The sequence below is a fragment of the Argopecten irradians genome, chromosome 4 (assembly GCF_041381155.1).
Source record: "Argopecten irradians isolate NY chromosome 4, Ai_NY, whole genome shotgun sequence".
In the NCBI taxonomy this organism is placed as follows: Eukaryota; Metazoa; Mollusca; class Bivalvia; order Pectinida; family Pectinidae; genus Argopecten; species Argopecten irradians.
The window spans coordinates 12,055,868-12,071,597 of NC_091137.1; the positions used below are offsets into that span (position 1 = coordinate 12,055,868).

The 15,730-nt window shown below is 38.4% G+C and overlaps 1 protein-coding gene across 10 annotated transcripts in view; it reads left to right on the plus strand.

Moving 5' to 3' along the window:
• Positions 1–15,730, plus strand: part of LOC138320617 (histone-lysine N-methyltransferase 2C-like) — a 90,111-nt gene that overhangs the window by 31,479 nt on the left and 42,902 nt on the right. For 8 of the 10 annotated variants that reach the window (XM_069263718.1, XM_069263720.1, XM_069263725.1 and 5 more), the window contains 9 exons: positions 2,000–2,087; positions 2,243–2,347; positions 2,567–3,750; positions 6,909–6,995; positions 9,564–9,729; positions 10,085–10,222; positions 10,684–10,853; positions 11,067–11,412; positions 13,469–15,063. In XM_069263718.1, coding sequence (XP_069119819.1) covers positions 2,000–2,087; positions 2,243–2,347; positions 2,567–3,750; positions 6,909–6,995; positions 9,564–9,729; positions 10,085–10,222; positions 10,684–10,853; positions 11,067–11,412; positions 13,469–15,063 — 3,879 coding nt within the window. The remainder of the gene's footprint in view (positions 1–1,999; positions 2,088–2,242; positions 2,348–2,566; positions 3,751–6,908; positions 6,996–9,563; positions 9,730–10,084; positions 10,223–10,683; positions 10,854–11,066; positions 11,413–13,468; positions 15,064–15,730) is intronic. The other 2 variants (XM_069263726.1, XM_069263724.1) reach the window with 2 other exon arrangements.

The window sequence follows — 15,730 nt, forward strand, 5'->3', positions numbered from 1 at the left end:
ACAGAAGGCTAGAAAGGTAAAGGAGTTAAGTTAGGACAGAAGGCTAGAAAGGTAAAGAGTTAAGTTAGGACAGAAGGCTAGAAAGGTAAAGAGTTTAGTTAGGACAGAAGGCTAGAAAGGTAAGGAGTTAAGTTAGGACAGAAGGCTAGAAAGGTAAGGAGTTAAGTTAGGACAGAAGGCTAGAAAGGTAAGGAGTTAAGTTAGGACAGAAGGCTAGAAAGGTAAGGAGTTAAGTTAGGACAGAAGGCTAGAAAGGTAAGGAGTTAAGTTAGGACAGAAGGCTAGAAAGGTAAGGAGTTAAGTTAGGACAGAAGGCTAGAAAGGTAAGGAGTTAAGTTAGGACAGAAGGCTAGAAAGGTAAGGAGTTAAGTTAGGACAGAAGGCTAGAAAGGTAAGGAGTTAAGTTAGGACAGAAGGCTAGAAAGGTAAGGAGTTAAGTTAGGACAGAAGGCTAGAAAGGTAAGGAGTTAAGTTAGGACAGAAGGCTAGAAAGGTAAAGAGTTAAGTTAGGACAGAAGGCTAGAAAGGTAAGGAGTTAAGTTAGGACAGAAGGCTAGAAAGATAAGGAGTTAAGTTAGGACAGAAGGCTAGAAAGGTAAAGAGTTTAAGTTAGGACAGAAGGCTAGAAAGGTAAGGAGTTAAGTTAGGACAGAAGGCTAGAAAGGTAAAGAGTTAAGTTAGGACAGAAGGCTAGAAAGGTAAAGAGTTTAAGTTTAGGACAGAAGGCTAGAAAGGTAAGGAGTTAAGTTAGGACAGAAGGCTAGAAAGTATAAGGAGTTAAGTTAGGACAGAAGGCTAGAAAGGTAAGGAGTTAATTAGGACAGAAGGCTAGAAAGATAAGGAGTTAAGTTAGGACAGAAGGCTAGAAAGGTAAGGAGGTTGAGTTAGGACAGAAGGCTAGAAAGATAAGGAGTTAAGTTAGGCTAGAAAGCTAGAAAGGAATTAAGTTAGGACAGAAGGCTAGAAAGGTAAGGACTTAAGTTAGGACAGAAGGCTAGAAAGGTAAGGACTTAAGTTAGGACAGAAGGCTAGAAAGGTAAAGAGTTAAGTTAGGACAGAAGGCTAGAAAGGTAAAGAGTTAAGTTAGGACAGAAGGCTAGAAAGGTAAGGAGTTAAGTTAGGACAGAAGGCTAGAAAGATAAGGAGTTTTTTTTTCTGACCAAACATCTGTTTTTCCCGAACATTTAGTCAGGTTCCGGATCTGGAAGTTCTTTTAAAAAAAGCCCTATCGCTAAATCGCTTGTCTACGGTTACTTACAATCGGAAGCAAACACATTATTGATCTGTTGTATAAAAAATGTATTTTTGTGAAAGAAACATAGCAGAATGGCATGGCAAAAAAATTTGAATTTTCCAATGAAGAACGGAAAATGTATAGTTTCTGCAAAAGATACAAAGATGATTTGAGCTTTAAAGTGTCAAGAAATGGAAATAATTTTGTATTCTGTTCCATATATATCTGATTTTTAATTACCCATATCGGAGGCTGAAAAGACATGTGGAACAAAAAAGCATAAGGCTTGTACCCCACTTGGTTAAGTTGAAATGGATTTTATAATGGCTACTCAAATGAACTTGATTGTGAATGAATTTATCTCGGTTCCAGTTATCTAAGTCGAACAAGCAGCAACTCTCAGATCATGGGACCCAAAAAAAAGCTCCCGATGGTTAAATATTGTCTCTATAAAAAATTTGCAGAAGGAAATAATGAAGAACGGAAAATGTTAGTTTTTATAAAGATCAATGATTTGAGGGCAATAAAGTGATTAAAAAATAATTACTGTTCAATATCTTTTTTTTAAATAGGTATATCGATTTGTCAATTCTATTAAAAAAGCCTTTTCTGTACTGGATGTTGAAATGAATGGATTTAATACACCTAGATCGTCGCTTTGCCGTGCCATGTGGATGGATTTTTTTTTCATTCTGAAAGGTTGTCATGTATGATAATGTTGAAATTTTGAGTTCCAAAATTAATATGCAGATTGTGTGTTTACAGGCTAAGCGTGATCAGGCAGCCGCAGCAGCAGCAGCTATGGGACCACCTGCCTTACCGTCGTCCTATTCACAACCCACTACTCCAGACGGTATGTTAAAATTCATAGCTGAAACTTAGGCCATTAAAGTCAAAAACATATTTATTCATTTGATCTTGATATTGAATGTAAAAGTATCTTATTAGAGGTATTGATCATGTTCATTTAGTTTGTCATTTGTATGTATGTGGTTAACTATTCCACAGGTCTGGGCTCACCAATGTCAGGTATGGCACCAGGACAGGAGATTTGTAGTCCTCTAAGTCGAACAAGCAGCAACTCTCAGATCATGGGACCCAAAACTCCCGATGGTAAATATTGTCTCTATAAAATATTTGTGAAGGAAATAGATTTTTCCTACATCAATATCAATTGTGATTAAAAGATTACCAAAATTTAAAGAAAATATCAGGATTTGTCAATTCTATTATCCTTTTCTGTACTGGATGTGATAATGGATTTAAACACCTAGATTTCAAGCTTTTTAAGAAAAGGTTATTGATGAGATTGTGTCACTGTCAATCTTGCAGGTCAGTCCCCCAGTCACATGATGGGAGGTGTACCGCTGAGTCCAAACCATCCGGGCGGGGTACAATCTATGATGCACCTACAGGACCCTTATGCCCAGCCGCCAGGAACTCCTATGCCCATGGACATGGCAGGGATGGGTCCTCGACCAATGCGGCCTCAGATTCGACCTCAGGACCCTTATGCCCAGGCCCCAGCCACACCAAGGCCTCATGATCCATTTGGTCAACCCCGTCCTCAGGGACCTTTCCAACCAGGCATGCCACCAAGACCACAAGATCCCTATGGGCAACATCCAGGTGGACCTCGTCAGCCCATGTATTCACAGCATGAGGGCCCGCCACGCCCTCCGGGTCCATACAACCATCCTGCCTCCTCCTTACCACCTGACCAAATGGGGGGACCCTTCAGGGGACCCCAGGGACGAGTGCCTGATATGTTTAACCAAGAGAACAATGCCTACCCCCAGCCAATGACACCGGCTAGAAGTTCAGTGCCGACCACACCTCAACAGTCCCCTTCTAAGCCCCAGTGGCCTGGTGTGGCCCAGGAAACTGACCCATATGAACACCCAGTCCCAACTCCCCGACCCATGTCTTCACCCTCCACTCCACAAACGCCAACATCTCAGCCCTTTGATCCATTCTCTCAGCACCCTTCTGGTCCCCAGAGGTCAGGGCAGCTACCTGGCATGGCTAAACCAATGCTGCCAAGACAGACTTCAGTGCCCTCTGACCCCTACGCACATCCTCCCTCCACCCCTGGAGGCCCCATGACCCGGCCTGAGGACCCCTATGCTTTTTCACCCCCTACTCCACGTCCTGTGTCTGAATCTTATAGTCCCCGCTCTACTGGAAAAGCAGAGTTGTCTCCCCAACAGGGGGGTCATCGACCTGGGGACCCTTATTCACAGATGATACCAGGAAAAGGGCCAATGCCAGGCCAGCCAGGATCTGAGGGATTCATCCAACATCCTAACATGCCTGGAGGTCCTCAACGGTCGATGGCTGGTCCCCAAGGGCAGCCAATCCCTTCAGCAGACTCCTATGGGATGCATGCACGCCACCCATTTAGGGCACCAGTTCCACCAACATCACAACCTAGACCACATGGCTATCCGGATCCACATATGCCACAGGGTCCTCATCACCATGGCGGAATGGAGCCACCCAAGGAGCCGTCTGTGGTATGTTGTATCCAATAATATTACAGGCATCGTACTGATCACGGTCTATGGCATGTTGTACACGCTGGGAGTTGTTATGTTGGTTAGGATTGGGCGAGGTCAAGGCTTTGGGTTGTCATGGAATTGTTTTATAGACACCTGAATCAGTGATAGTTATATTGGTTTGGTTTATGAAGACTCATTTTTCAGCTGAACATGTTTAGATATGGCTTATATAAGGTTTTGGTTTTTGATGGAAAGGTGTGCATGGTTGAACTATGGTGGACAGTATCGAAAGGCTATAACAGCAGATAACACTTGTTATCTCTTTGTCTCACATCTAGCCATTAACATTTTACACTCACAGAGGTCAAACACAGCTCACCAAAGTCGTTGTTCTATCATATATTAATAACTCCAGCTTAAGTCACTCAATCTAAGACAAATCCTCCAAATAGATGCCAGATATCTAACCATATCACTCGGAACTTTCTCAACTTGCAATTTTCAAACAAATCATTTTGATTGTGTACAACTTCTTAAATGAAAATTATTTAATGTGCATTTCAATTTCATCCAAATTTGCCAAAAAAAATATTTGATGGCAAGAAGAGCTTTGTTGTGGTTAAAAACATGGACATCTAAATCGATTGGAATGACTTATAGTTTAACCTTTCTTTGATTTGTCTTGGATTTCACTAAAGATGTTGGACAGAGAGATAACTACATTTAGTACATTTTAGAACTGGTGATGGCCTTAAAATGGACTCTGATAATGCGGACATCATTTGAATCACAAACAAGAGCTGTAGATTGTTAGTTACTTCCTAAACAAGCTATTAAGTATCACTTGACAAGTTGTTTGTGATAAACAGATAATAATTGATGAACAAAATGATAAACCTGGTATGTAGTTATGATTCTACCCCTAATTGAGGCATTTTATTGACAACATGGGAAATATTGTGGCATGTCTTCTATTACCAAATATATTCACATTGTGATTAAAGAGTGGGAACAATTCAAGAATTTTACTCAAAAACTTTGGGGAACAGATATAATAATGATAATATTAATTAAAAAAATATTTTAAAAACTTTGGGGAACAGATATAATAATGATAATATTAATTAAAAAAATATTTTATTAATGTGTCACACATTTTTACACAGCATATACAATGTTAAATGACAATAATAATATATGTCTGAAATGGAATGCTTACCTATGTCCTGTCTCTCGTATCTCGTTCCATTCAGGGTTTTTTTTCGTGGGATGAGGGTACTTCTGTTGTCTGACTTTTGTAATTTTAATCCAAAATGTTCAAAATTATTTTTGATTTGTAGTTATTTTAGTTATTTGTTTAGAGCTTTTAACAGTGAGCATCGCCCCTCTGTTTAGTAATCATTTGACAAATAAAGCATTTACTAGACAAACAAGACCATATTGGTAGGGAAAGAATGTGTCCGCATTAACCGGAGTCCACTGTTCATAACATATTAAACCAACTGCAATAGTCACTGGAAATCTAACACTTTAATATTTCGTATTTTTTGTTAAATTTACATCTGTTAACAATCGATTGATGTACCCGTCATGTGGATTAAATTGCTACTAATCAGGTTCAAAATATCTATATCGCTGTCAGTGTTCTGTTTCAGCCAGAGAATCTGTCAAAATTTCATTGAAACAGTAATATTTCTATGATGGTAGGTACCTGATTCATGGTTTTGGGTTATCATAGTCTCCTAAGAAAAACTTAAAGCTGTGTTTAAAGTGTTTGTGCTGAGATAAAAATTGGCAGCCAAAGAATGAATATGTCTTATGATACAATAATTTGGAGTAAATGTATTATTTTTGTAATGTGTCTAAAAAATGAAAACATGATTCAATAATTCGGAGTAGTGCCTTGTTCCTGTATCCGAACAATATCAAATAGGATATAAAATTATTTAGATAGGTCAGTTCCAGATCCTTCAAAATGAACTCTGAAATAATGTTTTTAAAAAATGATGATATAGTAAAGCTGATAGAAATCTGAATGCTTAAGTATTAGCACCTGTGGTTAACATTGGTATATTGTATCACCTGATTGTGTTTGCACCTTTAACCGTGCACATTTAGCCGAGTGCTGATGTGGCATTGATATAGTCCTGCACATTTACATGTAGATTCTGATAGTGTTGTAGTATTAACACCAGGTAAAATTGTAAATTGTTCCATAAAAAAGATTGTTTGTATTGGTTATGCAAATCAAAGACAAAAAAATAGATTTTTTTTTTTCAAAAAGAAAACTTTTTTTTTATTTGTTTTTGGAATTTGAGGAAATCCTGAAGTCACAAGAACAATTTACAATCTTTCTTGTAATAAGATATTTATTATGTCAATTATACCACTTTGTATTTGTGTTGTAATGTTTGACTGCAATTTGCTTAAGGTATAATCAGTGAATGAATTTGACTGCATGTTTTGGTCATGTGATACTTTTGCTGGTTTTGTGCAATTAAATTTATGAATTGCATTTATTTTCATTTTCAAATCCATTTTTAAATAAATTATGTTTTTAAGTTTTTCAGTTTTGTATGAATTAGCAGTATTTATAATTCTTTGTATGTTACAAAAGAAGTTTTTGTGTAGAATCAGTGGTAGAACATAGTGTTTTACTTGCTGTAGTGATTATACTGATGTCAGCAAGTTGCAGTCATAGCTTAATTCTGGATACATCATCTCTAATTTAGAAAAAAAATAACAAAAGGAAAAAGGAACAGAATCCTAGGATTCTGTTATCATTCAGACTACTTTGATGCTTCATATTCTATGTGAAGATAGTAAATATAAAGTTACATCAATATGCCAATCTGACAAACGACTGAAGCTTGATAGAACTCCTTTATGAAAGAAGTTCATAAATATATGGGTCTTTTGTATCCACAAAATGATTGCAAATTATAAAAAAAAAAGTTGAATCATATGAGATGTTGTATCCACTACAATAAAATGCTTCTTTTGCTAATCAATCTATTTGAGTTGACAGTCTGTTTTAATTTGATTAGCTTTTTGTGTTCTGTGGTGTTTTATTTTTCCTCTCTCTCTTTTTTTTTCGTGTGTAACTCACCAGAACTTCTGTTTAAGTTTAACCTAGTGTGCTGCTCTCACCTTTGACCTCATTGTTACCATAGTTACAGCAGATGTTCGCTGCTGCCAGTAGACGCCACGCACAATTCCCTTTCTCCGGAATGTTTTCCACACTTAAGCACAATTATTTGGTAAGTTTAGGAGATGACCATCTTTTATTTTGACTTTTTGTTCTTTTTTTGTTTGTTTTGTTCTTGCATTGTTTTGTTGGTTTTAACAGGCTTGAGTGTCAAGCAGGACAAATTTTGATGTCAAAGAATGAAACCATGTTTTGATTTTCATTTTTGTCGCCTTGGAGTTAGCCATATCATTTAACTTTAGTTTAGAAAATTGCACACAATATATTAACCCAGCAAATCAAGACATGGTGAAATGCTTATGAATTGATTGTTAGAAGCCTTCAGCGTGTCAACCATGCAGTCTTCTGCATGCACCGCTCAGTCTGTTGCTAGGACTGTCGTTTGGTTGCTATGTGAATATATGTGGAGTTTTGTACAGATAGTAGTACTGTAATGCAGTACAGTAAATTGAGAGTGAAGGTTGTGCTTCATAATGGATTATTTATTTAGAGTGTGTCAAGAAGCATGTTTTCTAAAGCTGAACAAACAAGAATTATAAATTTTCTTAGTTTTTTGGTACATTAACTGTACCTTTTTGTCAAATTTGCTTAATCCTTACTGTATTTATTCTTCAATAAGATTGAGGAACATAAACTTGCTTTGGTTTAGAGGTAGGTATTATTGAGCTTAATGCAAGGCAAAATAAGGAGCCACAGCAATGAATACATAAAGGTTGTATACTATGAAGTAATGTAAGGTTATGGAACTGCAAATTGGTATTGAGGATAAACCTCAGTGGTGTGTCGGATATCAAAACAGGTCACTATAACCTATATTTTGACCTTTGACCTACATTTCGGGGAGATTGTTGCTGGATTTCATCACCTGCTTTATAAAGCATTGAGACTTTACAGTCAAGTAGTTTCACATTTATTGAGGGACTGAAATTCTTTTACATGTCCCGTATGACGATTCTGTTGCTGACTTAAAAGTCTGATGTCAATCTCTGTTCTCACCTTGAAGTTAGGTTGGACATAGAGTTTTTCCAATGCTTAAACCATCCTGCTTTGATATACAGAAGTTTACATATGTTTGTATCATAAAAGTGTTCTTAAGAAATTTTTAGGGGTATTTATGTTTTTAGGTCATCTGACCCAAAGGGTCAAGATGACGTATAGTCGTCATGTTTGTCCGTTGTCGTCCGCCGTGCGCCATGCGTTAACTTTTCACATTTTGAACTTCTTCTCAAGTTCTACCAGTGCGATTTGACTGAAACTTGCATGAAATGATCCTGACATGGTCCTGACAAAGTGTTGTGTTTTTTTCGGGTCGATCCGAAATCCAAGATGGCTGCCACAGCCGCCATTTTGAAAACACATTTTGAACTTCTTCTGTCAAGTTCTACCGTTGCGATTTGGCTGAAACTTGCATGAAATGATCCTGAAATGATCCCGACAAAGTGTTGTTATTTTTCGGGTCAATCTGAAATCCAAGATGGCTGCCACAGCCCCCATCTTGAAAACACATTTTGAACTTCTTCTCAAGTTCTACCGGTGCTTTTTGGCTGAAACTTGCATGAAATGATCCTGACATGGTCCCGACAAAGTGTTGTTACATCTCTGGTTGATCCCAAATCGCAGATGGCTACCATGACCCTTTATCTAATTAATTTCCTATATGATTATTGCCAAGGTAGTCAGATGATGGTTAAGGCCCTTAGGCCTCTTGTTAATATCTTTAATCAGATTATTATGCATGGTATGGCATTTATGATCTACTGATCAGATAGGCAGATAAATTACTATTTAGATACTTTATTTCAAATTTGGTTCATATTTTCATATTAAGCCCTACAAATCTCTTGCCTCATATTAATTTGCTCTGAAATTTATATTTAATCATCATGACAGTTACAAATTTTCATGCAAACATCTTAAATGAGGGACACTTAGTGTTGTCCATATCCCTCCTGTCCTGTTAAATATTGCATCCTATTCTGTCTTGTCCTGATTTCATATGGAGATGACAGTGTGATTTGTCTTACAAATATTTCTAGTTTGACATAACAGAACAAAATGAAATATTTATACTTCAGACTAATTTTACTTTAACTCCTATCATTCAAGTTAAGGCATGTGAGATTGATATTAAAACAAAATAATTTGGCTAATTTGGCATTATCATTTAAAATTAAATGAAGATTTTATTGAGAATAATATTTGTGGGAAATTGAGCTTTGAAAGATTTTGAAACTGACTGAAAGGTGTGGTATGTTGTATAACTGAATGTGTATGTCCTGTTCAGGAAGATCTCTACCTACTGTGATCTGCACCTAACAGTTCCCCTGCTCTTACTCCCATGCTGTTCTCTTTACATAAATATCCTCATTTATGTGACAAGTTATATTAGAGTCTTACTTTTTATTTTGCTAAAAAATATAAGTTACACTGCAATTTAAGTTAAATGTTTAACATTTCATGGAAAATGTCAACGATAAAATAATTGGAACTATGATTAAAAAAGATTGGTTGAAACAGTAAGTATATGATGAGGAAATAGAAAATCTTCAAAGGTGTAAGAGTTTACTGCCTTTTATACTGGTCCAATTAGAGTTCAGTTAGAGTTGTTTCCCTTGTGTAGGGTGGCGGCGGAGTCATGGACAAACACAGGGACATTCACCCACAGCAGCTGAGAGACATCCTTGCTGAACAGACAAAGAAACGACAGCAAAAGAAGATGGAAATGATTAACAAACAGATGTCAGAGGAAGGTGCGCCCCCTGGTGGCCTTCCCTCTCCCCGTTCAGGTAAGGTTTATAACTTTATCATTCAATTGTCTATGTCTTTGTTGAGTCATACTTTTGAATAACAGGGGGAGTATCATGTCAGTGTGAGCGAAAGGATAGGAACAGAAATGGCAGAGGTTCAGAACTTGAGGTAAAAAATATTCAATAATGAAATGAAGGTGTTTTAGATTTCTATCAATGTATGCATTGCTACAAAAGTGCACCTTTGATTTTTACAATGTAAATTTTAAGTTGGTTCTTTCTGAAAAGTTTGTACAGCCTGGCCAAACTGCCCACAATTTGCTTGTTAAGGAAATGGTAACATTGTTGATGGAATAACATATTATATTAATGTATTGCTATGACAACCTGTCAGGTGGTGCAGGTGGTTTCTCGCCTGAGGAAGGGCCACCACGCTTCCCTGGTCCTGGAGGTCCAAGTCCTGGGATAGAGAGGTGGTCCCAAAGCCAGCAGGTGGTGAGACCTCCACAGCCAAGGCACTTCAGACCTCCAGGTACATAATATGGCCAGATATCACAGGGCACACAATAATCTTGTCAGCAGGGACTACAGTTTACTGAACACACAAGAGCCCAGTGTTGATTTTAAGTCTCCAGGTTATTCCATATTACAGAGTTAACTCCCTTGCGAGTAAGGTATCCATTGTGACACCTTTGTTTTGAGCAAAATTTACCTAAATTTCTGTGACATTATGCTCGCAAACATGTGACGTCACAATCAATACCTACCTGCTATAACTCTATAATATGTTAATACAGAAAAGTAGGAGGTGGGCATGGTGGTGAGGTTATGTTACCCTCGTGTTCCTTTGGTTGCAGTATCTAAATCTTATCTTGTCTAATTAGGATCTTTAAAATTCTAGTCAGGAAAACAGTTTAAAATCTCTTGTAAGATGTATGGGAAAAAAACCTATTCAGATTTGATGTTTCACAATTATAAAATGTTATTCTGTAGATATGGACATGTACATGCGAGGTCAATTTGATGTACGACCTGGTGTCCCAGGGGCCATGAGACAGCCCCGCCCCCCAGGACCTTTGTCCCCACACAACCAGTTTTCACCAAGGGGCTCGTCTCCTCAGATGTCTCCAGTCGCTGGGCAGCATGCAGGATTCAAACCACATGTAAGTGACTGCTTTAGTAGCTGCTGTTTATGTTGTTTTAGATCATCACCTCTAAACCTGTTTCCAAATAAATTCTCCATGATAGAAACATCAATATAATGCTATCTCAATTTCAATTTTATAGTGTAAGCCATAGCACTATGAAATGATGGAATGCTTAAAGTTTCAATTTTACAATCACATTTCTATGTGTTGTCTATATTGTTACTTCAGTTACTTCAGTTGGTCCAGGAGCGTATGCGGCAGCCTAACCCAGGTAAACCACAGCCTACCACTCCAGGAGCTCAGCCTGGTCCTAGTTTTGACCAGTTCAATCCAGCTGGTGACCTACCAAAAATGCCCTTTGACCCTAACAGGCCACAGGGTCAAGGCCATCCTGTTCCTACAGAAATACCCCAAGTTCAACCACCAACAGTTAAACATGAGCCCAAGGACGTGTTGCCAGGAAAAACTGACGAGGCAGGAGGACGGACAGCGCTGCCAAAGACACAGAAACAAGTGATGTCATCAGAAGATGAGAAACAAGATACAGAAGACGAAAATATCAGTGATTTGTTAGGTAAGATATACCTGCTTTTCTTAAAACTGTTGTAATAGCATTGACCTAATGTCTATATCCGATGTGTTTGATAATAATTGATCGTACATATATTTTGACTTTTTGAGATGAATATAAATACCGTATTTTCCCTAATGAGGGCGCCGGGCGCGGGTAAATGGCCAAGGGGGGCTCCTTTATTTGAGACCATTTTTAGATGTTTTTTTCTGAAACGGACTATAGTCATTATGCTTTTTACTATAACCAACTTGCGTTTCGAAGTCAAGTAAGTATTGAAATTACATATTTATGAAGAAATGTATGAACCAGAAGTATTAAACATTGGTTAAATATGTCTGTTTCATGGAATTTTGGCATTCCATGCTAGCCTGTTTGTTTACCATGCGTACACAAATTGGCGGACCGTCAGGGCTAGCTCTGGATCAAAATTTGGATTCGCCAATTGAAATTTGCTAGTTGCATGTCTATCTATAATTCGCGGGAATTTTTTTTAATTTCCTCTATATTGATTAGAAGAAGGGAAACAATGCCAAATATACATGTATTTTCAATCCTATTACCTTTATGTTTTTATATATCCTTTATTGAAATTAAAAAAAAAATACAGGGCTTAATTGAATGGAATAATTTATTTACTTAATTTTTATCACAACAGAGCTACTAAATTAAAAAAAAAACAATGTCAGACCTGTTACAGAGTCAATCAAAATAATTAAATATAGAACAAATAGAGAAAGAAAAAGGTAAAAACTTCTTGGAAATTCAATTTATTTACTATTAATATCTTTCTTTTTATATATTTTTTTTCCAAAAAATTTGTGCACAAAAGTTCTGGAAAAAATCATTTAAACATGATTAATATGAATTTAAGGCAAAGCCTCAGAAGAGCGCAGCTACATGTAAAAGATTATAACATCATAAATTTATATTGTCTATATTTTTCTACGAGATTAACAATAAAATAGTTCACTGACATGCACATACTATCGATAGTTAGAAAGAAAACTTTGTGACTTGGGGGACATTTAGGCCTATTAAACATTAAAAACGTGAGTAAATCATTTACAGTTGTAAGCTGTGTTTGTTTTTGATGTAATGCTCACTAGCTGTAATCACAAAAAATATTAAATGGCCAGCATTGTTTCCTAGTTGTGGCCAATTGGCCGATTAACTTCAGTTGTAATACACACGTGTGACACTACCTAGCCAAGTTAGAAACAGCCCCAGGCTGCTAATTAGGACCTGGGTGGTGGTCAGGGAGTGTTCACACCTCTTTTGTTTACTTAATTATCAAGCCAGTGCCCCACTGTGTTGTGTATGGCTAGGATTGGTGAATTTCACGTATGGAAACGTCTGTAGTAGAAGGATAATTTTAATTATTGGATTCATAAAAAATTCTTCTTTCGCAAATGCAGTTTTTAAATCGCCAAATGCATTTCAAATTCGCCAATGGCAACTGACAGCGCGAGCCCTGACCGTGCTTTCGATCGCTACTTTCGTTTTGTGACAGATGGGAATTACCGACAAGAGCACACAATAAAATGCTTAGAAATGATAACATTCCTGTTTTTCATAAACTTTTATCATAGATATACAGAAAGTATTCATAAAACCTGTATAGACATCGCTAAAATGTTGTTGCCAGTTAGTCTTCATCCATACACGGGTGTGGGGCATTAAAATGACACGTTTTATTTTGAACATGGCATTCTCACTGTTTCTATGTGTAAACACTTGGCAAAGATGTCCTAAGTCGTCCAATGCAATAAATTTAGTGCTTATACAAGCTGATCGGATATCTGTTAAGCATCAGAATGATGTGAAACAGTATTTTTTAGCGTCTGCAAAGACAAATCGTCGCAATCTGGCACAAAAATTGTATGAAATTAGTTGATTTTTTCCAGCAAAAAATGTGGGGGGCGCCCTTATTAGAGGAGGCGCTCTAAATAGGGAAAATGCGGTATATGTGATATCCAAGCAGAAACAGGAAAATAAACTAAAAATAATGCAAGAAAATATTTTTTCTACAAATATCTAAATAATATTTTTATTTCAGACAATGATGGATCATTTGACATATTGAAGTATGCTGACCCCGAGTTAGACTTTGGTGACCAGGGGAAAAGTATACTGGATGATCTTGTGGAGGAGAGTAAGGCAGAGGATTCTGAATCAGAAGTCAAAAGTGAAATAGATGCCCCCAGATCAAACAAATCTGTGGAAAAGGACGGTACCGAGACCCAGGACTCCATTAAAATGGAGGATGATAAAGGCGAATCGGGCCCGAAGTCTGTACCACCTATGGGAGCTGTAAATTTCCAGGCTAAGTTCCTTGAATTTTCTAAGAGAAAGCAGGAGGAACGCAATGGGGATGGCACACCAGGTCCTTTGGACCAGAAGCCATCCATTCCTGAGGCAGACAAAAATAAAAATAAGAGTCAGATTGCTGCCATCCTACAAAATCCTGATCACATGCGTCCACAGTTGGATCGTCGCGACTCGGTGAAGTCTGATAGTGGATCTCTGGGTAAACCATCAGGAACACCCACAGGTTTACCCGGTATGGAGCAAGCTGGGATTCCACTAGGGTCCCGTCAAAGCTTTAGTGGAGGAATGCCATCACCTTTACATCAAATCGCTCAGGTGTATCCAGGCTCTCACACACAACCTTCACCTTCTTCTACAGGCGGCAAGTTCCATCAACAAAGTCCAGGAACACCAAGCCTACCCTCACCAAAGGTGTTGCCTTCACCTAAAAGTAACATCCCATCTCCAAGGACACCAAATGTTCCATCACCATTTAGCCAGCAGTCTGGTTTAGGAGGACAGTTATCACCCTTCTCACAAACTGTACAATCTCCATTTTCTCCACCTGTTTCATCGGCAGCACACTCGCCATTTAGTGCTCCCCCTGCCACGTCGTCAGCGCCTCAGTCCCCATATGGACCTCCTGGAAGAACCCAGTCACCATTTACCCTCCCAGTGACAGGCAGCACAGGCAACAGTCAGTCTCCCTTTGGAGCCATGTCCCAGCCTTCACCTATGTCTGCTACACAACCCCCTGGTCAGCGGTCACCTCGGGGCACCATTACCCCTACCAACCAGTATATGCAGGGAACATATGGTCAGCCAATGATGCCAGTGCCTCCCAGGGGTGCGACCACTCTACAGCCCACCCCTAATAGTATCCTGTATGGCCAGTCATCTGCTAATCAACAGATCAACAAGGTCCCCACAGGCATGTCTGGACCCCGAATGCCATTTACTTCACAGGGTATACCCCAACAAGGGCCGCCACAGTCAATGGACCATCAACAGCAGCATATGGAGATGACCTCACCAGGAGGAACACCAATAATGAGGATGCCCAGAGCATCGCTTCCTGAGGGGGTTACGCCAGAACAAGCAATGCAGTTTCAGGGTCAACAGCAGAATGCTGCGTCCATGTACCAGGGTAACATGCAGGGCCCTCGCCCTCAAGGAGGTATGATGGGAACCCAGGGGCAGGGCCAGCCTCCTGGCCCCCCAGGACACCCAGGGATGCGTATGCCAGGAATGAGACCCCCTACTCCTACAGCCACAACAACTGCCCAGTCTAAGGTGCGACTACTGCAGGACCAGCCCCTACTGATACAGGACTTACTTGATCAGGTTTGTCACCTAGTTTGTAGGTTTCACCTTCAGTCACCTCCTCACCTAGTCACTATTTAGACAGCTAAAAGACTAATGTCTTCACTAACAACGGTCTCGTTCAATAGTGCTGCCACAGCCATGGGGAGGTGTTAGGCTATATCATTAATATCATCACTTCTAAAAAGCATGCATATCTATCTGAAATGCTTCGCTTCATTTGCAAAGATTTTCATCATTTAAGTCGGTGAGATGTTTCCATTGTTATTTGCTTCTTGATCGCAGGTGAAAAACAAATCTGTAGAAAACTAAGCTTAAGTCTTCTATTAACACACAATCTTTGGTTCCAGTTGAATCTTTCGTTTCATTATCTAAGCCTGGGTGAAAATATATCCTTTGTTTACATGTAATAATTTCATTGTTATTGGGTTATTACTTCTGACTATCTAATTTGAATGCTTGAAGGGACCAAGCCAAATTGTGAAGATAATAATAACTGGTCACTTAGTAATTTGATTAAGTCTGTTGAGAAAAGTGTTGAAAATGTTTTACAACATTAATTATATCTCATGAAAATGATTTAAAAAAAGAAGAAAAAGAAAAGAAGGAATTAAAATAAAAAATACTCACAAAATAAAAAGGGAAAACTAAATGAGATTTTTTATGAAAAAAATTCCAATGTCCTACC